We start from the raw sequence: 27,645 nt of genomic DNA on the forward strand, positions 1-27,645 counted from the left end.
TTCTTCTGAACGATTTATTTCATTTAGACTCAATCTTCTATCAAACCAACAATTGGCATGTTAAGTCTATTGAAAGAAACATGATAGGAGTTAAATGTTTTGGCAAAATGTACTTTTAAGAGATGCTGTGCAAAGGGAAGAAAAAAAGACAGACCTGGATAGATCACTGATGCAGTGATTACGGTGGTCTGAGAACCCAAAATTTACTGAACCATTTTATTAGTACCTTTGGAAAAAAAAAAATGCAGTTGAGCGCTAAGCCGTTTTGTGCTTGTCAGTACACTATCCGGTCCATCTGAAGTGGGTGACATCCTGGACTGGTTGCCAGTCAACAGCAGGCCGCAGACAAACAACTCCTCACACTTACATTCACACATAAAAACAATTTCAGGTCTTCATGTTACTGGAATGTGGGAGTAGGCTTGAAAAAAAACAAACCCATGCGAAATTTCTTATTGAAAGTCTGGGCCAGAGATTCAAAGTCAATGATTCAATGAATGTCAGGAAACACTGATTTGGCTGCTTCACAACATTAAGACTATCCTCGATGAACCAGTAATTAAGTGTGCAATAAAAAATAGGTTCTTCTCTTTTATAAAATCTGGCTTTGCTTTTCATTAGTTGATTTTTTTTCCCATATTTTTCAAACAAGACCGGCAATCTCTCTAATGGTCGTGGAAGCCGGGCATGGGGAAAGGCCTAGCAAAGGCTTCCACTCGGTGACGCAGCTCAGCGATTCGTGCCACTGTCTCGGGGTCTTCCAATAGGAAGTTTTTAAAGTCCAGCAGCTTTCCTGCACAGAAAATGAAAGAAGATATAAAAGCTGCCTTGACACAGGAATGCAGCTAAGTCTTTCACTAATTCACAGCTTCTGCTGGCGCATGGTAACATATTCGGGCCCACTCACCAGTCTTTTTCTTCACGTCTAAGGCGATCTTGAAGCCCTCGTCCATAAGCTCCACAACCCGCACAAAGTCAGCTTCTTTGAACTGCCTGGAGGTCAGAGCTGGAGCGCCTACAACACACCCCAAGTAAATATGTTGAATCAAAGTCGCACAAGTAATTTTTGGCTTACAGTTTCGGTGAGGAAGGCTTCATCTGAAACAGCAATAAATGAAGTATGGTGCAGTGAAAGTTTTCTAGTCATTGCATTCAATGCTACTGATGATTCAGGCAGATTTAAAATAGCCAATCACAATCACGTATATTTGCTATGTAAACTTATCATGTACACTTGTCATGTACATCTTCATGCTGGGAATTTGTGGTAGTGATTTCACTTAATCATCTATGAGGTTAGTTTAGCATTTTAGAAAGTGATAGAAAAAATATTACATACAAGATGCAAATTTAATGCTAAATGTAATTCATCCTGGTCATCCTGTAAGGGGCATTACCACTTGTGAGGTCCTTTCTCAAGGTTTCTCTTTTTCCTCACGCTAAGGTTTTGAGTTGTTCCTTGTGTAACGGGTGTAATAAAAACTTTTGTTTCATTGAAATTCCTGCTGAAATATGTGTATAGTTTTTGGTAAGAGTCCTGCAATGATGAGTCCAACAGTGCCACCTGCTGGTATGGGGTGGGGTTTGGTTTTGGCTTCTGACATGTGACCGGGAGGCGGGGTTTGTTGGCAGTATTCAGAGAGAACTGCTACTGGTAAGACACATCTTTTGGTGCTCCAAAAAAGAAGTTAATTTTAAACATTATAACCATAGCTGACAAATCTCTCAACATGCACAGTAATGTGATTGATATTGTCAAGCTGTTTAGATTTATTTTCTTTTTGTTTCTGTTTTACTAAAATGTAATTCCCCTTGTAGAGATCAAAGCCAGCAGAAAAGCTAATTTTGTGACTCATTCATTTGCAGGTAAATTGTACCCGTTTTTATACTCATTATTGTTTTTATTTCTATTTTCTCATATACATTAAAAAGGATGATGTTGGTTAAAATTCAGACTAAATAAAAATATGTTGAATTCATTGTAAACGTAAAAAATTCACTATACGATCTCTTGTTAAAAGTATCTTGTTAAAATGGATGTAAAAATGTATTGTGATATTCTAAAACCTATTTTATGTAAATTGAAAAGAAAGCTCTTTGATATGCTTTGTTGGACAGTTTCCAGAGAGAGCTGCTACTGAGATCAAAGAGATCAAAGCCAGCAGAAAAGCTAATGTTGTGACTCATTCATTTGCAGTAACTGTAATAAAAACCTTATCATCCAGTCCAGCGTGAATGTGGATCTTTGGTGGGATAAGTACACCGCGGTAACACTTGCCCGCATGTTGGTTTAAGATCAGGTAATTGTGTTATTGTAATCCTGTGCAGTCCTTTGAGACATTTTTGTGATTAAGGGCTATATAAAAAAAAATGACTTGACTAGACTTATGTTTTTGTATATGTTGGGGGCGCTAAAAAAATGACAGTCTGTAAATGGACATATGTAGGACAATGAGCTAAAGTCTGCCATTGTTGCCAACCAGCGTATTAAAAAAAAAGAAATCATCGTAACAAACTCCATATAACTGACTATGATTAAATGGGGCAGTGTAACTGTTGAGCTGTTGAACTTCCTGAAAAATTATTAAGAAGATCAACATAGTTAATTAATCATGCTATGCTTAGCGCTTGTGGCCATTTGGTGGCTGACACATTTCTGCCGTGTATTTGCATTTTGAAAACAAACCACATAAAAACCTGGAAGGGCTGAAAATTTAGTATTCTCAGAGTGGCTTGAAGGTCTCTCTTACCGAGCCTGAGGCCTCCGGGGGTCAGTGCGCTCTTGTCGCCGGGGCAGGTGTTCTTATTAGCTGTGATGGAGACCAGTTCCAGGACCCTTTCAGCCCGAGCGCCGTCGATGCCTTTGGGTCGCAAATCCACCAGAACCAGGTGGTTGTCGGTCCCTCCTAAAACATTTTATTCAAGTTTTGCAATGATGAATATTTCTTAAAACAACACAATATAGTGGTTTGTATCAGGGTTCACGGATGCCTTAACCCCATGGGTTGTCGGAGAACAAATGAGGACGCAACTCGGTACAAGTACCGTAAATTACAGTCTACAGAGCGGACCAAATTAAAAGCTGCATGCTCAAATTAAAAGACAAAACTCGATTTTGTCTTTCGACAAGCCTTAGGCTTAAAAAACCCTAAAAATTGAACTAATTCACGTCCATTTCTTGCAATGGCGCCGTGCCCCACACACCTTTTTCAGTTCTGCTCAGAGTTTTTTATGTCACGTTTTCAGATCATTCCAACATTCATAATAGCGATTACAAAGACAAGTGCATACTTACTGAAAGAAAACACAAATGAGGGCTTCATGACCTAAAATGTGAGCCTTATATTTCTTGACGACAGCACCAGGGCAACCATACTTGTGGAGAACATGGCCAGATTGCAACACAGACATGTTTTTTTCCTTTGCCGTCATTGGTGGTTGCCGCGCTAATCGACCAAATTGCTGTCGCTTGTTATCGTTCCTCGTGGATTAAAGGAAAGTTCAGCGAAATATTGTAGCCGATGATTCGTAAAAAAGAAGTGAAGCATTTTTTCATTTTGAGGAATAACTTCCACTGCTGTTTCGTGCGGTTGAATAAATTGAAGACTTGATTTGATAGTGAAAGATTGTATATATCAGTCTTCTCATTTGCCCGTGTCCCTGCGTCCTAGACGCATCAATTTTGTTGGGGACGCATCGTCTCAAATCAACGAGCGTTGCCGGGACGCAACCTTTTTGCCACAAAATTGTCATTATTACCCGATTACTTTTTTTAACAAAGATTTACTGCACTCCAAATCTTTCGTCAGGCAGATCTGCCATCGTTGTTTTGGTCTCGCGGTTCGAGTTTTCGTCTGCACGCCGATCTCAGCCAACGAGATCTCGATGTGTAGTGAAAGGAAGTCCGTCTTTTTTTAGAGAACCGGCTTTTTTGGCTCAACTCATTAAAAAGAGCCGGCTTTCAAACGGCTCACTTGCTTTGATGCTTGATATTACGAATGATGTTGTATAAAGAAGAAAAAAAGGAAGTATAAAAGGAAAAAAAATAGACAGGTGTGTGGTTATCCCTTTAATCAGTATATTACCAACAATAATTTGATGCAGAAAATGAATTAACAATTTGATGATTAAAACTGAATGAATATATAGATTTATATTATATATTTGTCGCTGATTTACGATTTTAACCTCGATAACACTAAATTTTGGGGACCCATAGATGTCTGTTGGGACCCACAGATTTTTTAGAATGCGAGTCCCCGGGACCCATCACTTTTCAGAAGTAAGATGAACACTGTATATATATGTATTAGTGAGTTAGTTGAAAATATTTAATTTGAAAATAAATCAAAATGAACGAGCCATGGTGACCCATACATAATGAAAAAAATTATCCCGTAAATTTAGGCCACATGATAATTTAAGCTTGAAAAAACATGAAACTGTTCTCATCAATTCATTTTTAAACATTTTCGACAGTCGTTGTGCCTCGAGATTTATAAATGAAAAAGTGTACCTGGGTTCAAAAAAAGTTGGAAAACATCAGGCTACAAATACAGAGGATTTACGCTAAAGAGAATTGACAAGTTTTCTTCTACACAACAAAAGTAGTGATTTGCTACATATTTCACCAATGAGTAAGTCACGTTTTTTTTTTTTTTTGAAGGTGGGCCATAAATAAGGAAAAAAGCTTACCTGAAACCAGAGTGTAGCCTTTGCTGAGTAGAGCATTAGCCATGGCCTTGGAGTTCTTGATAACTTGTGCAATATACTCCTTAAACATAGGAGACTGGGCCTGAAAGCACAGTAACAAAATATGTTAAATCAAGGTGATTGCACAATTGTTACTCTATCATTTTATACTGATTTATGACCATTATATTTCGTCTCAGTAAATTCACAGTTAACGACTTTACCTGCCGGAGGGCCACAGCGACACCCGCGATAGCGTGGTTGTGAGGACCACCTTGCAGCGAAGGGAAGACCGAGAAGTTGATCTTGTCCTCCAAATCGTACATGATTTCCTTGCCTTTTTTGTCCACGGAGCGAACACCCTTGCGGTAGAAGATCAGACCCGCTCTGAAGGCAACAATAGAGCAGCGCCACTGTGATTGACGTGAGCGAGGATGACATTCCCGGTTTGAATGTTTAGCTTGGTAGCGTGTTACCTGGCTCCCCGGAGGGACTTGTGCGTGGTGGACGTGACAAGGTCGGCATGTTCGAACGGAGTCGGAATGGCTTTGGCTGCCACCAGACCGCTGATGTGAGCCATGTCAGCCAGCATATAGGCTTTAATGTCAGTGCACAGCTGTGGAAGACAAAATATTTGTATCCTATTACCAAACGATGCAATTGGTTCATAAACCATGTTTGGTTTTTAGTTAGTGTCATCATCATATTGTAAAAAGAACTGTTATCGTTAGCAGTGTCTGAAACTCATGACAAAAAGTTACCGGACACCAGGGCAGACAACTCTAAAAAATGTTGCCTGCCCAGCCATAAGGTTGTCTGCCCCATTTTTCACAACTTGAAGTGCAATAAGACGACTAATCGCAAAAAAACACCAAAAACAAAACGTTGTTTTAAGGATTGATAATCACAATATATAACAGAGCAACACTTTAAAATTATGTTTATTATAAATCTACTTATAACATTAATTGCATGTATATGACATTGCTGTTTTCCATCTGCCATCAGTATGTACCTGTATTTACTCATCTTCAATTATGCAATGTTTGCATTGCGTCATCTGCTACAAGCCATGTGACCTCCTCTTTCCACGATGCTTTTAATGTACATTTACATTTTGTAGCGTCATAAATGTTGTTAGCTTCTTTTGAATATTTCTTCTGGGGCTGAGGTTTTGGCTTGATTCCTAACCACTTTCAATTTTTCTTGTGTTCTCTGTGCGTCTACTTTGCAAAATGATATGCAAATGCACGACCTTATAACACTCGGGAAAGTCCGGAAGCACGAAGTTATCCGATTGGCTGCTGAGTATGTAAATTGCCAAACGAACCAAAATTCCGAAATTTCCAAACCGAACAAAGATTTTGAAATCGGAATAAAGCAAACGTTTGATTTAAAAAAAAAAAATCTTTCGTTTTGTTTTTTCTTTCTTTCTTGAAAAAGTCGTCGGCCACCCGGGCGGAGACGTTTTGTTTTTGGGTTGTACGCCCGACCTAAAAGATGCATGCCCCGGCGTCCGGGCAGACGTTATTTCAGACACTGTCGTTAGTCATATGGCGAACCCACTACTTGTGCACGGCTACCAACTTATTTGAACAAACAAAGCGAGGGATGAAAGTATTAACGGCATTACCCTTGATGTGTGCAAAGTTGTTTGTGTTCCAATTTTTTGCATCTACCTTTTGTCTTTTTTTAAAATGGGGGGTATTTCTGTGGAAACAGAATCAATTGCCACAATTGCCAAGCTGTCGCCAATTTCGTTTTTTTTTTCAAAGTTAATCCTCAAGCAGACTTTATTTACGATGTGTGCATGCAGGAGCAAGTAAGTGCCTTATGTTACTAGTGATTGTGTTGACTTTGGCTGAATCATATTACTTCCTCTTTCATCAACCCACTTTGTATCATCTTGCTCCTCCCCCTTTCACTTCTTGCGTGAAAGCAAGTGAATGATTGCTCTAGGACAGGAGTCGCCAACCTTTTTGAACCTAAGAGCTACTTTTTTGTTACTGATTGGCTACCAGGTCAAATGCAACTAGCAAAAAGCAACTTAGGTTATTACAATGTTATTATGTTCTTACCAAGCAGAAATTATTAGCAGTAGGGTTAAAATAAGCACTCAACCACTAAAACACACTTTTAAAAGACACTGATCATGACAATGATTTCTCATGCTAGTCACGGGGTACTCAGGTGCTCCTAGAGGCATACCTTATGCCTGCTTGCACCACGTTGGAGACCCCTGCTCTAGGTAACTAGGAATGTACTTCCTGTTTACTGCATCATCCCTTTGAGGTGTGGTTGTTCTGATGAATCACATGAGATTTTTATTCCTCTTTTTGGCCTTTCACTAGTAATTTCACTCTAAAACAGTGACATCAGAACTGGTTAGTACAATAACTTCTAGTGTTTAAATTGCAAAATTCAAAAGAAGTTGCCAGACGAGTACAACGCTTCACCCTTGTTTATCTTTCCTCAACTTGGCACAACCACCTTACTCTTCGCTTTGCGGAAGTTTCACACTTGAATGTGCTTATCTAGAGTGAGGTGTAAAATTGAGGGGAATTCGGAGTAATGGGACTGAGCCTCAATGGTTTAAATGAATGTAAGAAGTAATCATTTAACAATATTAATAACCGCATGTAATAAGCTAGTGTTTTTCAACCTTTTTGAGCCAAGGCTCACTTTTTCATTAAAAAATATTGAGGCACACCGTCCGTGGAATTCTAAAAAAAAAAAGTTAACACTCAGTTAAATGTTTTGTTTTTGTTTTTTTTAAATCTTATGTCATCATGTCGCCTAAGTGGCCAGTATGAAGTATTATTTATTATCTCGTTTGAGGAAAAAACACCAATGATATTTTAAAATTAAAAAAATATATCTGTAGGTGGGACGTTTTTTACTGCGTTCTAGCGTCATTTTAAATTAAAATCTGCAAAATTTCTGATATAATAACCTCAAGTTTTTTTTTTTACTTTCTGTGTTTCAATTTTAAACAACTCATTCAGACAGATTAATTAAGGATACTTCCCTATACCACATGAGTATGTAAATAGTATATAAAAATGAATTTAACTGTTATTTGGCTGATCACTGGAAGAAAATATACTGAGAGTGGCGTGTTTTTTTTTTGTTGCTAAAATAAATTGGGAAATATCCTCTGGCACTTACAACACTTTTGTGCCCCTGCACATTGGTTAAAAACTAGTAAATTATCTATAATTGTAAAGTTCATTATGTGGCTCATATTGTATTGTTAGCGACAGATATTGTTACATCTTAAGTGGTGAGTAAGTCTCAAGACTGAGTGCGAACACTTATTTTTTTATTGTGATTGACTGTCAACAAATCAAAGGTTTCCAATGTCAGCTGCAATAGCTTCCAGCTGTGACCCTAATAAAAACAAAGATAATACAATAAGGGATAAGTAGAAAATTCAGTATTTTAAATGAGAGCTCGTGTATTGTGGCATGTCAGCATTGTTCTGAGGACCCACATAAAATATACAACAATACCGCGGGACACGTCTTTGCCTTCCCTTGCCAAAATTTCTGAAGACGAGTTACCCATAATAAACAGCATACAAACGACTCGTTGGCAAGTGATCAGAGCGCCATATTTTTGGGCGACCCAGTAAAATGTGCATTATCAAAACAATTTTTACTGCATCGCATCACATTTTTTAGTAACTCCTCTGGTGATGTGAGAAGAAATATCAACTCGTCAAGAGTTGGAGGATGCAGATGTATGTTGCTGTTTGAAAGTGTCGACGTTTTGGTGCCGCTCCAAATAACGACACTGGAAATCTGCCGAGGAGCCCGGCAGTTTGTGCCATAAAACAGTGAATGGTTCCGCAGAGGAACGCCAGTGGGAGGGTAGAAAAATATGGCTCCACTTCAGGTGAAGTGGCAGAGTCGTTATGGATCTTAATAAAGACGCACAGCACCGTATTGGCGGGGCACGCCGTCTGATGGCACCTTGCAAAAGTGTAGCTGTGCAACCGAGACAAATCAGCGAGTGGGAATGACAAAAAGATAACAGGCTCTCTGGTGCACTTTGCGAGACTGAAAGTGTCTTTTGAAGTTCCTGGAAGTGTCTGCCTTCACTCTGGTTGTGTTAACAAGAGAGAGCGACGATGGATATGGGCAAATGTAAGTCTAAAGTGGCGTCAATTTACAGACACTTCTTGTAAGACACAATCTGAAGTGAAACATTTTACGTACCATATTAGCCTTTTGAATTTCAAGTGTATCAAAGGTTAGTAGTTTATGTATTGTGATGTTATGCTGAAATGTACCATATGTAAAGAATAATCTTTTGTCATATATTTTTCATACATAAAGCTCAATGGACTATAAGACGCATGGATTTTAAACTACAGTAAGAGCTACCGCAGTTATTTGTGTGTAGCCGTTGCACATTTTATACGCTTACAGTTTAGATGCGTGTAATGATATATCAGTCGAATAACGTCGTTTACCAAAATTACAAAACTTTGTATGCGGGGGGAATTTAATCCAGGTTGGAGCAGTTAGAGTGGGGTTTTTAAGGGTTATTGATCTATCTTCGTTATTCATTATCCATTATCCGTTATCGGTCAGTTCATAATACGCTACAAAGCCTAGGAGCCGGGACACTTACTCTCAGCCAAAAGGCCAAGCTAAAGTCCTAGCCCTAAAGCCTTGCTGCGATCATTGCGAATGCACCGCTCCCGGAGGTACTGCAATACCGGGCCGATGCGTGGAGTGGACAGAGTGACAAAACTTAATCATCAGACCCACTACTAATTCAGATAATGTACGAAGAGGCATTCGATTTTATCTCATAATCACACGATTTTTACTCATGGTGCCAAAAACGGATGATAAAACTATAGAGAAAATAAAGTTGTCACGAAAAATAAATAAAAACAAAAAGGCAAAACGGGGGAAACGACTCTTTGGTGTATCTGACAATGAATTGGACATGGCGTATCACCGGTGGACTAGTGGTTGGGTTTAGGCGCTCTCATCGCCGCGACCTAAGTTTGATTCCCGTTGCATACCTAGTCATATGATTTTGGTCAGCAATGTTTTTCAATTGATCAATCATTGCACAAATACGGAAGTATACAGTTAAACTTTGTGTAGTAATGCACATGAAAAGATACTTTATGCGTTCCCAATTTTATCCCCCAGTATTTTGCGGTATACAAGGCCTACTGGGTTATAAGGTACACATTCAGATATATGGCATCTGTTGGTTTTCTAGGTGCGGCTTTTAGTCCAGAAAATACGGTAATCTATTGTGCTGCTCCTTCTGGTGTTGCTGTGTTGGGCAGTATAAGCATAAACTGCTGTATAATTTCACGTTACTCTTAGTCTTAAAACTCTGTTGATAGCTGCCTCTGAGCTAAAAAAAAAATCCAAATTTTAGACAACATACTTCTTTGTGGCATTATGGTGCTAATAATTTATGTCTAACTGAGGTGATGAGCTTCCCTTATTCCTCTCAAATTATCTGACATCGGCAAGCAAAACACAGAAAAACATAAAGTATTATTTTAACTGTGAAGAAGTATAAGTGTCATTTTTCAACATCACTATATTTGATTCCAAGTGTAGGGACATTGGCCAAAATCAAACCCCAAAACAGGCTTAAAGGATAAGGTCAAGGGCAGGTGAGACTTGAGCACCTTCTTGACGCGGGCGTAATCAATGAGGCGGGCATAGGCACTGGTCCCTGCGATGATGAGCCGGGGTCTGAACAGCTTGGCCGTCAGTTCCATCTGCTCGTAGTCGATGAGTCCTGTCGCAGGCTGAAAGGAGAGTGGGGAAGCGTCAGGTAAAAGGAGGAGGGTGAAGAAGACCAGGGGGAAGATTTAGGGTAGAAGTTGAGAAGGGTCCAGATTATATTAAACGAAAAGAAGAGATACAATTATGTTGAAAATCAGTGTACTTTGCAAATAACATCAAAGACAGATTATTTTTTTTCAAAGCCACTCCATTTTAAGTACACCAGCTACTTTAGAACTAGGAGGGAAAAAGGAGGAGTTGCTGCAGTGATAATATAACCATTGAGGTGCCCACAGGATGGTTTGAAGACAGGCTTCTTCCTTTTATTAAAAATAAGTCAAACTACAAAGAATGCGTAAAACTTTGACGCATCAGGCAAGTGTTAGATGGCAGGGAAAGGGCTGTAATAGATAGAAAAAAGGCAGGTAAATGGAGCGAGAAGGGAACGCTTTATTTAGCCAATCGGATAATCTCCTATCTGCGGAGCACATCTACCATTGTCCCCCCGCTCTATCAAGTTGACCGTTGTGAAGGCAGAGCCGGCGGTGATGGCCGGCCTGTCGATTTCCCATTATCTCTCCTGCAGAGAGGTCCCAGTTGCCCATGCATCACAAAGGCCCGGAAAGGGTGACTGGAAGCCCCATCCCTTAGCCGATCAAGACTCGCTCGCTGTGATGGACCTGAGACTTAAGCATAAAGCAGCAGGTTGGCTTTATGCTAAACTAAGGATAAGGGCTGTCCTTAGTGGAACCCCTCATCAAAGATGCCATTTTCAGCTAATTGATAAAAAATTGGCCTAAAAGCCTCCAAGTTAAAGAAATTGTGGCAGGTTTCAATTCTATACCACTGGTGGAACAGTAATAATAATACAAGTGTGTCGCATTGTACAGGATTTAGTCCACTAATTGTGGCAGTCAAGCATTTAAATAGGAGATTAGAAATCAGTAATCGAAATAAAGAATCACGCATTTTTTACTCACACAAAATATAAATGAAATGGTCAAGCTCTCTGAGATGTGTTAACTTTTTTAAAAACACTATAAAATAAAGTTGTAGATATTTATTATGTAAAGAATTTTAGGACAAAACTTTTCTTCTTTCTTTGATAGAGCTATTTGGAATTTTGATGTTTTTTTTTACTCGCAGCCACCACCTTCTGGCTTGTGTCAGCAGTGCAGCCTCTGATGCACGTTCAAGTACGACCATTTCTTAGACTTATTTAAATAAGCGGCAGTAGCTCAGGAGGTAGAACGCTCGTCTTGGGATCAAGACATCGCAGTTCGAAAGTGTACTTTTAGACTCTACTTGTAGTACACCTCTTCTTACTTTCATCGTTTATAGGCTCCACAACAAATTAAAATGAAAAAAAACCAATGGGGATGAGCATGACCTCACTTTTCTTTATTAACGCATATTCCTCCTGTCTAATGTGTTCTGCCCTGCACAGCTTTGCTTAAAGTACAATAAAAGCAGTTATGCACGGTGGAAAATAAAGCACAAGGGCTCTTTGAACTCAGTTGGGCATTATTAACACGTATTTAATAGAGAAGATATTTAACTTTAAACATTAAGAATAAGATTCAAACAACGCAACCCAACTTTGTTCGTAGATTCAAGATCGGCACTAAAAACCACAACAATTTTTCTACCCATTCACCCTGTAAATTTGATTGTCAAGCCCTGTTTGATTTGGTTACTTCTTCAGGAAAAACTACATAAATAAAGCCATACATATTTAGCATGTTAAGGACTTTATCTGAAAGCCTTTTGTTTTTTTTTATAGTTTTAACAGGATTCCTTCTTAAATGCCGGGTCGAGAAATTGATTCTGGACAGAAAATTAGGTTAGTTTGCCATTTCCATGACTCTGACTGGTATTACAACTAATAATATACCATTATTAAAAGGGAACCAGGTAAAATTAGACATTTTAACCAGGAAACAAGTACCTACAATAAGTGTGGGTTTTCAAGCACTTTATGGCCACCAAAATGATGCTACATTGGTAAAAATAAGAGGCATAAATGCAGCAACTGATGACATAATGGATGGTGAGAGGTGAGGTACAATTCAGCTATTTTGTGCTCCCTGAGGGCAGACTGTTTCACACTTGGAAACTATGATTACTGAAGACATGTTGGCATGGTTGTGATTATGTCTATTTCCACTGGTTATCTTGATTTTAGGATTACAACCAAGTAGTGAGTGGAGGGCTTTACTCACATTAAGTTTGTAGGGCATAGACTCAAAATAGATGGAAGTGGCCGAGATCCTCTTCACATCTGACATATAGCCATGGGTCAGACTAGGTCAGAAAAGAAGGGCAGGCTATAAAACAACTTGACAGAGAGAACTGCACATTGTGAAATGAAAAGTTTTTACAAGGATTTTATGATAAAGCATAGCATGTTTTGCAGAAACCAAATAAGATACTAACTGTCCTCCATCTGGAAGGTCCAGGCCCATGATACGGTCATGGGGGTTGAGTACAGCAGTGTAGACAGCAAAGTTAGCGGGGGACCCCGAGTAAGGCTGCACATTGACACCCCACTTGGCCGGGTCCAGGTCAAATGCATCCAGGGCTCGCTTTTGGCACAAGAGTTCAATTTGATCCACCACTTCTGCTCCGCCATAATATCTTTAATGACACAATTGAACAACCGTGAAACAGTCCATTTTCAGTAAGAATTTTAATAATATACAGCAAAATTGATAAGTATGCAAAGCAAAATGCAATGTTGAAAAAATTACAGTATCTTCCGGACTATAACTATGCACTCAAAAACACCAAATTAGACAGAAATTTGATCGTGTGGCTTTTATGCATACAAAATTGTAAATGCTTTACTTTTTTTTTCAGTCGATAATTTTATCACTGACAACAATTGCATATCAATGGTGGCACTGTGGATCGAACCAGATCGCAATGTTAAGGGCATTGAATCCAAATCACCAGGCTGATAGGGACATGGATCGTTGTTCACAATGGCAATAAATTGAATGCAACTAGAATTAAACCCAGATCGCAGCTGAAGGAGTGTCGTAGCTGAAGTGTTGGTTGACGTAGCCCTAACATATTTGCCTCTCATGTTTCATGGACTTAAAAAAACGTTTTTTAATCATCTGACATTTAATTTTAAAATAATTGATTGTTTGGTCATTTTCCGAAAGGTCAAAAGAAAATCACCTATTGTCAACTATGTTTGACAGATTTGGAAAAAAATGGTTTGGTGTTAGTATGCTCACACCCAAAATTTCATAACAGGGGGTAAAATCATTTTTAACATCTTGCACAACTTGCAATTGGGGATGCAGATGACACATGAAAAGACATTGTTATATCTTATAATCACACTGTTTTTAGTCACAGTAATAGATATGCTAGAGTACAGAAAATGTTGTTTTACTTACTCACTCTTACTTTAAACTAAGCATCTTAAGTAACAAAGGTTTTGAATATGTGTGGCCATGTGTTTATAGATAGAAAGATACTTTATTCATCCCCGTAGGGAAATTCACACTTCCAGCAGTATCCTTGTGTTGAAAATAAAACAATAATAAAGGAATGGGAATATAATGCATAAATACCCAATGTAACATGTTGATATAGAGTATTTAAATAGTGCTACAAAAAATACACACTGTAATAAAAATAGGGTAATATGCAAATGTGTGGGTGTGATTTAATGTGGGCTTTTACTCCCCCGGGTGGAGTTAAAGAGCCTCATGGCATGAGGAAGAAATTATCTCCTCAGTCTGTCCGTGGAACAAGACTGGGACAGCAGTCTGTCACTGAAGGTGCTCTTCTATTTGGAGATGACGTTGTGTAGAGGATGTGATGAATTGTCCATGATTGACTGTAGCTTTTTCAGTGCCCGTCTCTCAGATATGAAGACGACAAATTATTTCCCACAATGCTCTTCATTTCATTCAATTCAGAATATTGTGCGCTTTGTAAAGATTTTGTAAGTCGGCTGTACCACAGAACAGTATAATGTATGGAGATATTCTCGCGGCCTGACCCAAAAACATCAACAATTTTGTATTGTGATTAAAAATAGTGCGATGATGAGATAAGACATAATGCTTTTTCATGTCATCTGTAACCTTATTGGTCAAGAGGACAGAACATGGCGCAGTCCACGTTGCAACCTGGGTTCAATTCCAGTTGCATCCAATGCTATGCAATTGTGATCAGTAGCATATTCGCAAAAATACGTCACTTTTTTATTATTTGTGCAACCAGTAGTTTTAATTCCATGTGCCTTATAGTACGGTGTGCCTTATATGAAAAAAATATCACAATAGACTATTTTTGTGGTTGCGCCTTATAATCTGGTGCGCTTTATAGTGCGAATAATATGGTAATGGGACTTAAGAACGAGGACTGGAACACCTGAATAATATAATTTGTTTGCAGGTTAATTTTTAAAACTGCCAAGGCCTAGATATGAGACTATAGAAATAATATATATTTTTCTAATCTATAAATACGGATGTACAAATTACGGTGACATAAATAGTTGATAACGGATTAGAACTTGGTTAAGAAAAAATAGGATATGTATTTATTTAAAAGAGAATAATATTTTTTGCAACTAAATATTCCAATTCACACTTAATTCTTTGAAATATTTCATTGGAATCAGGGTTGGGTAGGGTTACTTTAACTGGATTACTTTCAATTACTTTTGGATTACTCCAATACCAAATATGCAAATAAAAGACAAAAGAAACGAAATATGAATAAAATGACTAAATATTGTGCAGGCTTGGGGAGTAACGGAATACATGGGACGGCAAAAATGATGTTGGCAAGCTGTTTGGATTTATTTTCATTTTGTTTCTGTCGCATTTTATGTTAGTTTCGCCAGAGATGAAAGAGATCAAAGCCAGGAGAGAAACATGTTGTGAGTCATAATTTTATTCGTATTTAGTTTCTTTTGTCTTTTATTAGCATATTTGGTATTGGAGTAATCCAAAAGTAATTGAAAGTAATCCAGTTAAAGTAACCCTACCCAACCCTGATTGGAATTATTCACACTTTTGTGTAAATCAAATAAAAGACAAAACAAATGTGAGAACATGCTTGATTGTTTTATTTTTCTATTTGGTATTCATGACCACATTTCAATTGCCGAGTTTACAGGTCTATTACCATCGCTAACAAGAGCTCAGATGATATACTCACCTCCTCCCTGGGTAGCCTTCAGAGTATTTGTTGTTCAGACAGGAACCCTGAGCCTCTAAAGCAGCTCGGCTGCAGAAATTCTGTGGTGAAAACACAAAAAGTGTACCAAAGAACTGTGTGAGTCAACAGAAAAGACAAGGACAGCAAATAAATATGTGTTATGTAGGAAGAGGTGAGTCATCCTTTTTGATAATGTTTCGGCTCGCCTAGAAGTACTAATTCAGAGTGCGCATAGAGATAAAACAGACATGAGAATCTCAAACTAAATACATGAAATCCAGAGCTGCACAACAGAAATGATGACTATAACAAACCATATGAAGAAAAGTACAGTCCAACCACCTTTAAACACATATGAACAAACGTGAAGTTGAACCGAATCAAAATATACTATTACTCCTCAATTCATAAGATAATAACTTCAACTTTCTTTTTGGATTAAACGTCATATTATAAACAAAGTTTCCCAATGCTTATGCAACAACGTAAAAAAGGTGTGATGCAGCATCTGATTAAATTTCCACCAAAACGAATCGATTAATGAGATTCATTGCCAACACATTTGAATATTGATTTCATCTAGATGATCAACTGGTTGATGTATCTGTAACATATTTGCCTCTCATATTTCATGTATTAAAAACACGTTTTTGAATCATCTAACAATTAATTAAAAAATAATTGATTGGTCATTTTCCAAAAGGTCAAAAGGAAATCACCCTTTGTCAACTATGTTAGACAGAAAAAAACTTAATGGTTGCCACTATGACTCACAAGCACATACAATGCCGGAATTTTAGTTTTTTTTTCTATCACTTTGAGTCTTTGTGGTTTGTATAATTCCTTGTGCTTGGTAGCACTCGTTTTTAGTTGCACTACACAATACAGTTAATTGTAGAGGTCCAACATTACACAATAGCCCGTAATCAATTTTCAATGCAAGATATATTTAGTGTTGTCATGAATTTTCTACACAGGTATTTTTCTATTTTACATATGTTTGCACTACTCTTTACAGCTGCTATATGTTGCATTGAAGAATCACGTGGATGTCTTTAATTCCACTCGTGGGAAAATACACCCGAGAGTCCTGCGTGAGCGGCACTAAGCTCTCTTCAGGCTCGTGGCAGGAGGCAGAATGAAGATATCAACGTTATCTTGCACCAAAGCGCCATGGCTTTGTGTGGGGAAACGGCTGCCACAATTCGCTGAACTGTAACTGTGGTGAGGAAAAAGTAAAACCTTTTCTAAGTAAAATTTCCCCCCTTACTGCCTTCAATGAAGTCCACGTGTTATTTCACATGAGGAGGTGACATTTGAATTATTAGGTCTTGATTAACGATCTGACATAAAAAGAATATTAATCAACAATGGCAGTTCCTTGCAAAACCACAAATCAAGCTTTAGAACTTCTTTATCTTTACCTCTGATGCAATGAGCTCCAAGCCACGACACTGCCGGTCTTTCTCCCTCAACAGCAGGTCCCACATTTCCGGGTCATCCTGAGCCAGACTTTCCTGGCCTGTCCACGGTCGCTCTTCGTCCACTGCACGGCTGACGGCTTGGGACTGTTGCCCGCGTGCAAAGATGCGTGCTGGGGCACGTTGACACAGTGGCTGCAGAGATGAAAAAAAAAAGCCACAATGATCTCTGGGTTCTTCTTTACCTCTCTTACCAGAGCTCTTTTTCCATGATTGCTCAGTTTGGCCAGTTCTCAGAATTTGGGTTGTTTCAATTATTTTTTTCATTTGAAGGTCACTGTGCTCTTAGTAACATTGACTGCTGCAGAGATTATTTTGTAAACTTGGCCAATTTTGTCTCTGAGCTCCTTGGACAATTCTTCAACTTTATGATTCTTATTTGCTTTGAATAAGGCTGTAACTAGCATCTACTTCAATAGTCGACTACTACTGAAATAATTAGTCGAATGAGTCAAAAAATGTGTCTTGAGACAATAGTTGACAATAGAATCCATTATCGAATATTTCAATTATCAATTTTTGTCGCCTAATCGTTGCAGCCCTAGCTCTGACATGCACCACGAGTTGTAAGGCATTATATTGAGAGTATGTCCTTCCTTATGAAGTTCAATCAGCTTAATTAAACACTGTTGGACTCTAATAAACGAGCAGAACCATCCCAAATCAGGTGAGGAGAAATTGATAACTTGTGAGTTAATTATGAATGTTGCTGCAAAGGGTCTAAATACCTAAGAACATGTGATATTTTAGTTTTTTTTTTTTAAATGTGCAAAAATAGACATTTTTTGTCAATATGGGGTGCTACGTGTACATTAAAATAAAACAAATTGTGAAAAAGGGTTTGAATACATTCGATACATTAGTTACACAATGTGAAAGATCGTCCTTAAAAGTACAGTACATTGCCTCTCACTTTAGCCCCGCTTCAACATTTCCCATTATGTCGCCTGATGGAATTGGACACTGGCGTGTTTTAATGATATGGATTATCAGCGTAGTGGTTCATTTACGCTGCCCTCAGCACTTCTACAAAGCAAATTTTACAGCCTTGGTGTACGGAAAGAGAGAATAGATTCAGCGTTTCCGTCTTATCTAATCATGATTTGGCCTGTTCTGGTTTTGCAACATTGAAACATTTGACTATGTTTCCATTTGTGGACACAGGCAAAGTTTACGCTACTGCTTAATAGGTCTGAAAACAGCCAGGCTTTGTGTATTATGTTTCATTTAACTTTATTTTAAAACTATTTCTTGTGCATAATGGAGGTAATCCTTAAAATGAGCAAATGTGTCTGATTTGGCAGATAATTCATAAATTGAGATAATTTATTTTTCTATTTTATGATAGCAAATATTATTCATAATTTCTTTATTTTCTTCAATTAATGAGAAAATAAAGAAAAATGAGTGATATCTGTATGAAAGATAAAATTATGTTTCCCTTTTGAATGATTATTTTCTTATTTGAATATATTCTATTATAAATATAAAATGCCCAAAATGAGCAAAAACATCTGCCATCAGATATTTTTGAAGGATTAGTGAGTAGAAATATTTTTTTAAACAAAATATCTTCCTTATGCCATATAATAAAACCTAACATATATTATCTCATTTCATTAGAAAAAGGGTTCAAAACCATTAATAATACTAAAAAAAAGAAATAATTGCTAAGGGCAGAGTTAATAGTCTTCCCAAAATACGTCTCAGTACACACATAAAAGATAACAGTGTAAGCGCAACAAGAACATCTGAAGGTTGATTGGGCTCAAGAAAGATTGGCGGCTTTGCTTCACTTAATCAGCAGTGAAAAATGACAATGAGTGCGTCCAAACCATGCTCGCAGCCTCAGGTCTGTAGTAATCGTCAGCCCGTTCTGTGCCAGGGAATGCGAAAAGGCCTCCCTCCAACAGTGCTATTAATAAGCAATTAAAAAGCTCGAGAGTTGGCTTGAAGTGAATAGAAATACACGTCAGCAAGTTTAGCCGATGAAAAGCGTGATAATTTCGCTTTCGCAAACTTGTTTTCAAGCTAGAAACAAACTACAGCTCATTAACTTTATTCCAGATTGGTCATGAAAAACTACACAGGTACAAACTTCATCAAAGTATTCTCACACTTTCTTGCACTATTTTCCCGCATGCATTCCCTTCTCCATGGATAGTATGATGTGGCACAGATTAGATCATTTTATTTTGATAGCGTGATAAAGTAACTCTAGTACTTCGCCGGGCTGGCAAACAGTCAGTCTCGGGTTGGTTGTGAATCGGGAATTGCTCCTGAGCCATGTGCTTGAGAGTCACCCCTGTGAGCTGCTATGCTAGCAATGACCTGGCCCCAAAGAGATGCGGAAAAAAAACACCGCATGATGCAACACCCATTATGCCTCTGGCTGTGCTCCTGCTGGTGGCACAGAGGACAATGGTGACACGCAAAGGTATCAGGCTGGCATGGTAAAGGCAGAGGCGTCCTACTCTCTGCCCTGGCCGTCTGTCATCTATGGCAAGGAAGGCAAAAAAAAAAAAGGGTAGACAATCCCTCATCCTCATTTTCCCTCCAGGGTTTTGGGGGTAGAGAAGGAAGCGAGAGAAGGTTGCGATGAAAGCCTGGCTTCTTGCTGAGAAATCACTTGGGTCATTAAACCTTGGCGAAAACTGTCCTTTGCTGTCTGCGCTTCCGTGGAGGGGAAAGCCAAAGCAATAGCAGTGAAAGCCAGAAAAAGTTTTCCTGAGACACATGCCTGCTTGCCCTTCCTTCTGCTGTCACCTTACACCGCTAAGCATATAGTTCCAAGTAGCACACACACCTGGCAAGTTTCTTTAAAATGAGCTTTTCATCAAATTAACTCCCGAGTAAGACGAAGGTGCTTTTATACAAACATGTGGGTCAGTTCTCAGAGGTCTGCCTGCATATGCTCGTCTCCTTGCTGACAGTTAGTGGGGATTAATTGAAAAATGCAGGAAATAAATCATCTGAAGAGTATGGAAGCTAAAGCACAGGAACCAAATGTGTCATTCATGGTCTAAATTTTCTTCATGGTCCTAAGTTAACTTTGATAAAACAAAATTCGACACTACTAATTCCCCAAATCAATTGTTTTCTATGTATGCCTACTGGTAAGAGGTTTGATGCTCCTGACATTTTTTTGTCCACATATTTACGATTTCCTGTCTGGCTTTAACCATGCACAACAGATCTAACCATATACTACATAAAATGAAAAGTTATGATTTTGAAGGTGAATGATTCTTTTAAGATCAGTCTAGCTTGTGCCAAAGAAACAGCTTTGAGAAGGTTAATTTGTCACTAACGAAGACAAGCACTGTCGAAAATGAATGGAAGGCTGGATGTGTGTTCTCTTGAGTGATCAGTTGTCCTTATTGGATCATTGTAAGGCTAACTGCTTAGGTATTGATGTTTAACGTGTTCCATACCAACTAGTCAGAAAAACCACATGTCTGAAAGGAGAAACAATAGAATCACAGAAAGGAGAAGAATCACAACAGGAAAAAGACAAAAGACAAGGATGACAAAAAAATATGCCCAACACCCCCGGCTGTTTGACTGACAGCATACACCAGCCTATCCCTGTTACGCACAGAGTCAGTCACACAGAGTGCCCTCCCTAATCCACCCTTGCTTTCTAGGTTTATATCAATGACAATAACGACAAAAACAATTGCATTCAAAATCTGTGAAGGAGTGAACCAGCATTAACTGAAAGGTGAAGGAGCGAGGGGTTTCTGTAAACTGATTCGGGATAAGCAGAAGAAGCCCAACCAAAACAGCAACACTGCATTTTCATTCTAAAAACTAGCTCGGCAGAGCTCTTGAGTCATCCTAAAAATAATATAAGGACAAGGGTCCCATTTGATCCAACTAGGCAAAAGACAAAACAAAAAAACACTAAGAGTATAGTAATGTACTTTTTTAATGGGGCCATGCTCTGCAGCAGTAAAACATATATGTTCAAAAACAGTCAAGAAACACAACAGAGGGGATTTGAATATTTTGGTTTTTGGTTTCCTTTCAAGAAAATCCAGTTATGTTCCATTGAACTATGTGACGCTGTCATCATTCCACAAACATTATGTGGTTCATTGTCCTGGATTTTTTGCTTGGTACAAGCGTGACTTCAGGCAGTTTACCTTTTTTGTCGAAAAAAAAAAAAAAACAAAAAAAAAACGGTGATAGAGAAGGAAAGTAATATGTTCCATTCATCCTTCGTCCGTATTATTGGGTCCCATTTCCTCAGGCGATTCTTGAGGGGAGTCAATTTTACAGGTGACTGCCATTCATCAATGGTCATACCAAACAATCAGCCAGCAAAGACAAAAAAAAAAGAGTGGATTATACACAAGCAAAGAAAGATTTGAGAGGCAGTGGAAAAAGTAGAAGCATCAGTCAGTCTGACAGAGTTTCCTCTGCTGTGTCAGTGGCTAATAGGAAGGCTGTCTGTTACAAATTGCCCCGTGATTCAGTCGGGATGACACTCAACTGAGGAAATCGGAATGGGGCTGAAGAGGCGTGTGGTGATGGGAGGCAAAGCCCAGAGCGGCTTTGCTCGTTCTGGGTCGGAGGCTTGTCAGGGTGACAATCAAGACTTTTAAGACGCCACTGAAGCCGATCGTCAAGTCACTCAGTGCTCCACTGCAATGGCAGGAGTCTACACTCCACTGGGCACTGTTAAAAATTGAGTGCTGTTTGATGTGGTTGGATTTTTTAACAAGCTCAATGAAAGTATGTGGAAAGGTTGCCTAATGATTAAAGTCATGTGCATCTGTCCACATGTAGCTATGTGTATTTGGGTTTAGAAATGAAGACTGAAGTCACTGCTTGATTACTACTTGTAGCTTAATCACCATTGAATAGTTCTATCCTGGGGTGATGGTAGCAAAAAACCCTGCGCAACAAGTGACTAGATTGGTTTGGAACAATAATAAAGAATGTTTTTTTATTTTTTAAAGAAAAACAAATAATATTAAAAAAAACATATGGACTCAAATGACTAAATTTTTGAAGCTATTAACACTCATGTTGTAGACCTGAAGGTGATAGTCTTCGGCAGGTATGTCAAACGTAATGATTTTGTGAATATATCAAACCAAATGCTTTCTCCAGATGCTAGAGGGCAGCATTTATTTTGTATAGCATGGTGATATAGTTCAGGTGTAAGACTGCTGTCACTCAACTGTTAAAATAAACCAGTAAACACATTCAATATCAAAACATATTTTCACCATTGTTTGTGAATACACGTGCTGGATCTAGAAGAGATCCCTTGTCATCCGTGATTAAGATACGTATATTAGTTTACTAATGTGGCTGAATGATAAAGCATAATACTGAAAAACAATGAGAAACATTTGGAGTTGACATTATTTCACTGATCCGGCCCACCTCGGGACAGAAAGTCTGGATATGGCCCCAGAGCCATACAGAATTTGACAGCCCTGACCACGTTAATTTGGAGAAAATAGCATCTGATGTTACGCGTGTATAGCACATGACTTTGTCAAATGAGAACTTCTAAAACTGTTCCCATGACACTCGCTTAACCAATTATCAAGCAAAGTGACTCGATACAGATGCATGTGAATCTAAGTAACGGAAAAATTATGAATTTTAAAAAATGCCTCAGAATTATCAACTCCTGATGCTTTGCGACATAGTGGGTCAATCCTTTGAATTCCACATTAACTCTTAAAACAATGAATACCTGAAAACATAACTAAAACTAGGGTATAGAAACCAGTATCATGCATAATGCGGCAGTAGCTCAGGAGGTAGAGCGATCGTTTTAGGATTAAGGGATCCCAGTTCGAATCCCGGCTTGTCCGTGTTACATGTCGAAGTGTCCTCGGGTAAGACACTGAACCCACAATACCCCCAATAAGCAGGTTAGCGCCTTGCATGGCAGCACAGATCACGGCCACTATTGGGAAATGTGAAGCACAATGTAAAGCGCTTTGGGAAGTCATTGACTTGAAAAGCGCTATATAAATGCAGATCATTTCATTTCATGCATCGATATATCGGTGTCATGGGCGTCAACTGAGTGGCAGCTTTGGCATCCGTAACAATTCCAAATTTTTCTAAGGGATTGCCATTCCTGGATCGTAAGATGGCATGCTCTATAATTAAGAGACCACAGAAACCAAAGTCCAAAGTCCTCCCAACAGTCCCATGTCCCAAGTCCCATGATTAACAGTAAAATTAAAGAGTTGCTAAAGTTGGCAGACTTACTCTGTGCGCAGATTTAGACATACATTCACCAAGTGTGAGAACATTGTTTACGATTAAATATTGTGGATATACACAAAATGTGAAGGGATCATCACTTGGTTGGGCAAGACAAAAGCTGTCTGCTGTTAAACCTGCACAATAAATATGTTTAACATAAAGTGCATTAATTCTTTTTCAGATGGTTTGTTTTTAAAACAACCCTACACTATGGCGTAATCCTCACCAGTGCATTATTTAAGTAGTGTGCACTCTCAAACGCGGTTAGAAAATTCTGAAACATGTCTCACAAATCATTCACTGCTATAAAAACGACAACAAATAAGTTAACAGATAAGCAACTTGCTATGTCTGCTAAATGATGTATGTCGTGTTACAGCTCGAGAACACCATACAGGAAAAAAGTCCACACTTGACGAATTTCCTCGACGCTTTACCTTTTTAAGATCTACTAAGACTTTAAACATTCTACTCCTCTTAAAGTTTTCTATCCCCAGTACTTGTTTTTACTGATACAAAATAACCTTATCACTTACATAACAATCAAATTGGTTAGTTAATATTTAGTGAGTTCCCTTGCGTGTTTTTCTTTCTGTATTTGCACTTTGGAACTGTTATTGGGGCTGAAGACCAAACATGGATTAAAAACTTGGCATTTGGCATGATGAAAACAAAACAATAAATGAATTAGGGCTGCAACAAATAATCTAATATTCGAATACTAAATAATTATCAAATTGATCGATAACTATTTTAATGATTTCATCGTTTAACCTTTTGAGATATTGTTTTTAATGTTTTTATATTTTATTGTTTTTTCTTTTTAATGATAAGAAGCCTTTTGCGTTCAACCAAAATCAAACATTTCATTAATATTGGGACCAAAATATGTAGCAAATATTTTCAACAATCCTTAACTGGTCAGTTAAGTTTGCAAATCATTGAGTGTTTTTGGGTTTCTTCCTCTGTAAATATATCATGTTTCAATGTGAGCACATGCGGCTTAAGTATGTACAAAATGTTTTTTCCTTTAAAATTTTACTGGGTGCGGCTTATAATCAGGTGCGCTCTATAGTCCAAATTTTACGGTATGTCCAAAGTATCAGGCTTTAAATCTGCTCTGTGACATGTCACGATGTTCCCACCTGCTTTCAGGGATACACAGGTAGCGCCTTGCTATCTAGCAGTTTGTTTCTTACTAGCCTGTAGCTTGTCATACTCAAGCGGGCAATACTGTTGTAAATGGTGGAATAAGTGTGTCGTGTTTCCCATTCTCGTTTGGCACATGTTGTCAGCGAAGTTTGCAGTGCACGACACGTTTACGTTTTTTTTTTAATCTTTTAAATCAGACTCTTAGGTAACCAAAATACCCCCAAACAACTGAAGATGAGGGGTTTCTCCTGTCTACGACCCTTCAGCATGCTTTGAGTGGGTCTGCTGGGTGTACTTTGTTTCTTTATTGCTTATTTTGACTGTGTTGTAGTGCAGTTTCACTTTCACTCTATGAGCTGCTCTTACGAGATTCCTGCGAAAGGATTGGCTGGTCCTCGTCACCTTCATCATCTCCTGAATATTGGTCTGGAACCTCTGTTTTCATTGCATTAGCGCCCCCATTTTCTCTGGTGTTGGGGCGGTGTAATTACAGTTAAAATTATCGACTTTTATCAAACATTTTTTTGATTTATCGTGAAAAAAATTATATGACAATGATTACCGTTATTGTTTTATCGCCCAGGGCTAACTCCAGGTATTTGCTTCTACTTTGAAAATAAGTAGAATATATGCTCATTTTCTGACATGGTATGGGCAGTACGGGTGAGTGGTTAGCACGTACGACTCATAGTTTAAAGGTCCTGGGTTTAACACCAGGTACCAGCCTCCCTGTTTGAAATTTGCATGTTCTATACGTGCCTGCCTGAGTTTTCTCCAGGCACTCAGGTTTCCTCCCACGTTCCAAAAACATGTATAGTAGTTTATTTGCTGAATACAAATTATCCCTATGTATGGATGCATGTATGTGAATGGTTGTACATCAATGTGTCTCCTGCGAGTGGCTGGCAATCAACAGTGAGTGGCTCCAGCACCCCGCGACCCTAGGATGAACGTTTCCAAAAATAGTTGTTATGGACCAAATCGGTAACTAAATTATCAAAAATGAATGTGTTCAATAATATTTTGAATTATAGTTCTGTTTGAAATTACATAGATTTAAAGTAAAAAAAAGATTGAGTTCATAAAGAATAATAAAACATTAAAATAATGGTGGGTTGCAGCCCTTAATCACATTATTGGCTTGTAAATTATAATACAGACGCTCCTCTACTTACGAGTAAACCATTCGACTTACGAAAAACTGATAGATACAAACATTTTTTTCAGGATGTTGAAAAATAACCGAATATTGCTGTAAATTAGATTTTGTATTGTGTCTACCTTTTTCCGAGTACAGGACATTACTGTTGTGCTTCTTTCCCCTGCGTGGCGCTGTGAGAGGTCACTCAGCATCAACCCGGAAGAAAAAAAATCTGGTACCTCTTCCTAGTTAGTGTGTAAACATTCTATACTGTATCTCCAGGGCGCTTAGGACTTTGACATTTTTATTGTTTAATATCTTGTGCATCCATTCATTATGGTTGGAGTAAAATGTATATAAGAAGCGAGCCGTTCCGTTTGAGATTAAAGCGGAATAAGAAAACTTGATGCTGTTGAGAAAATGGTTCCACTGCTTTTTTTCCGCCACTTTTAACACGGAGGAAGTTGCCTAACTGTAGAAGCTCATCTTCCAAAAGTAGTTAAACATAACTTTCTTTTATCTTTATAGAGCATATTATTTTATGAAATGTTCATTTTTTAGAACAAAAAATACAGGTTAATTATACAAAGCTTAAACATACTTATACAAACCTTAAACATACAAAATATAGCACTGAAACAACTTATGAACGATCTTCATAAGTTCGCAAGTAGGGCAGCGTCTATGTTGCTTTTTTAAATAAATGATAAAAAGCATTTTTATTCAAAGAAACCTCTCTTACCTGTTGAAGCTATCATTTTGGGAGAATTTGCATATCATTTGCACGTATAAAAAGAAAAATAGACGAATATTCAACAAGTTAGGAGTACATTTTTTATTATTCAGCAACCACTAAAAAGGGCTGGGGGGAATAAAATAACCTAATTTTAATTAAATATGAACTAATCCAATACTTGAGTTCATTTCACACAACCTTGTTAGTTGCTACATAAATTTATGAAAAAAGTGAAAAAAAAAGTCACCCAAAACTGTTTTAAAGAATCCGGGCCAAATTGTTGAAAACATTTTAATCAAACTGGCTCATTTGTTTTATAACAGGGCACTGTTCAACATAAAATATCAGGCTCAAAATGATCAATACATATTACATTTTAGATATTAATTTACTTCAACCACTGAGTATGGGGCTCTGTATTGGATATCCCTGGTTGTCCGGTGGGAAAAAGTATTTTTTATATTTTACTGGCATGTTTTTATACAGCACTTATGAGTTGCAGTCCATTTTCATAAAAATGCATGCAAATAAGTTTTGATTTGTTTAAGACTGTAATATGAGGTGTTCCATTAAAAAAGAAATTGAAGTCAGTGCAGCTCATGATGAAACTGAGCGGTGGCTGTTGCATCATTACTGCAGCTACTACACTGACATAACACGCACCAGGTGGCTAGCTCGTCACCCACAATAATCCATATTCACAAGCACGAAATAGAAAAAAAAATCAAATTTATGACTCTAATGTCACTATGTAGAAAGGAAAACATATAAGAAAGCGTTCAACAATCACCTTGTTACCAGACCAGAGAGCAGCTTGTGTTCAAGCTAGCGAGCGATGTGATGAATTAAAATTGCAGTTTTAAAACCCCCAAAATGAAACAAGAACGTTTATTATTCAACAACTTACCCGTGACAACTGTTTGACAGCGAAGGACAGCATTATTTCCAGTTTTCCGGGCCGGTTTGGAGACGAAGCAGCTCAGCCTGCAGCCACACTGGTGACACGCACACTACGAAAGAAGGCTGAGCAAGTTGTTGGCAACAGATAGTGACGCAAACATGCGCCGACGAGATGCAGGATGGGAAATGAAGTCTGGCAAGGGAAATTACCAGGGCGAGCAAATCAGTTTATTTGAATCGTTTTGATTTACTCGTGTGCCAGCAATTTACATACCTGTCAACTTCCGCGGCTCCATGCCTGTTGTATTTTCCCTTACAAAATACAAAATAATCTTACAC

At 38.2% G+C, this 27,645-nt stretch overlaps 1 protein-coding gene across 1 annotated transcript; it reads right to left on the minus strand.

The window, feature by feature from the left end:
• shmt2 (serine hydroxymethyltransferase 2 (mitochondrial)) lies at nucleotides 1-27,459 on the minus strand. The gene is made up of 12 exons (XM_088338795.1): nucleotides 27,314-27,459; nucleotides 17,078-17,269; nucleotides 15,654-15,733; nucleotides 12,900-13,100; nucleotides 12,686-12,767; nucleotides 10,364-10,486; nucleotides 5,169-5,308; nucleotides 4,917-5,079; nucleotides 4,696-4,795; nucleotides 2,751-2,906; nucleotides 908-1,015; nucleotides 1-793 (listed from the first exon to the last, which is right to left on the minus strand). The coding sequence occupies exons 1-12, from the start codon at nucleotides 27,344-27,346 to the stop codon at nucleotides 666-668; spliced, it is 1,506 nt and encodes a 501-aa protein (XP_088194921.1). The 5' UTR covers nucleotides 27,347-27,459; the 3' UTR covers nucleotides 1-665.
• Nucleotides 27,460-27,645: the final 186 nt, after the last annotated feature.

The sequence above is a fragment of the Urocampus carinirostris genome, chromosome 6 (assembly GCF_059441175.1).
Source record: "Urocampus carinirostris isolate Australia breed hairy pipefish chromosome 6, RoL_Ucar_1.0, whole genome shotgun sequence".
NCBI lineage: Eukaryota > Metazoa > Chordata > Actinopteri > Syngnathiformes > Syngnathidae > Urocampus > Urocampus carinirostris.

Coding starts and splice junctions, on each gene's coding strand:
- shmt2 (XM_088338795.1), bottom strand. CDS start 27,346: ATGCTGTCCTTCGCTGTCAAACAGTTGTCACGG. Junction 17,270..27,313: donor CTGTCAAACAGTTGTCACGG/GTAAGTTGTTGA, acceptor TCATCTCTGCAG/CCACTGTGTCAACGTGCCCC. Junction 4,796..4,916: donor TCGCTGTGGCCCTCCGGCAG/GTAAAGTCGTTA, acceptor CTGTGCTTTCAG/GCCCAGTCTCCTATGTTTAA.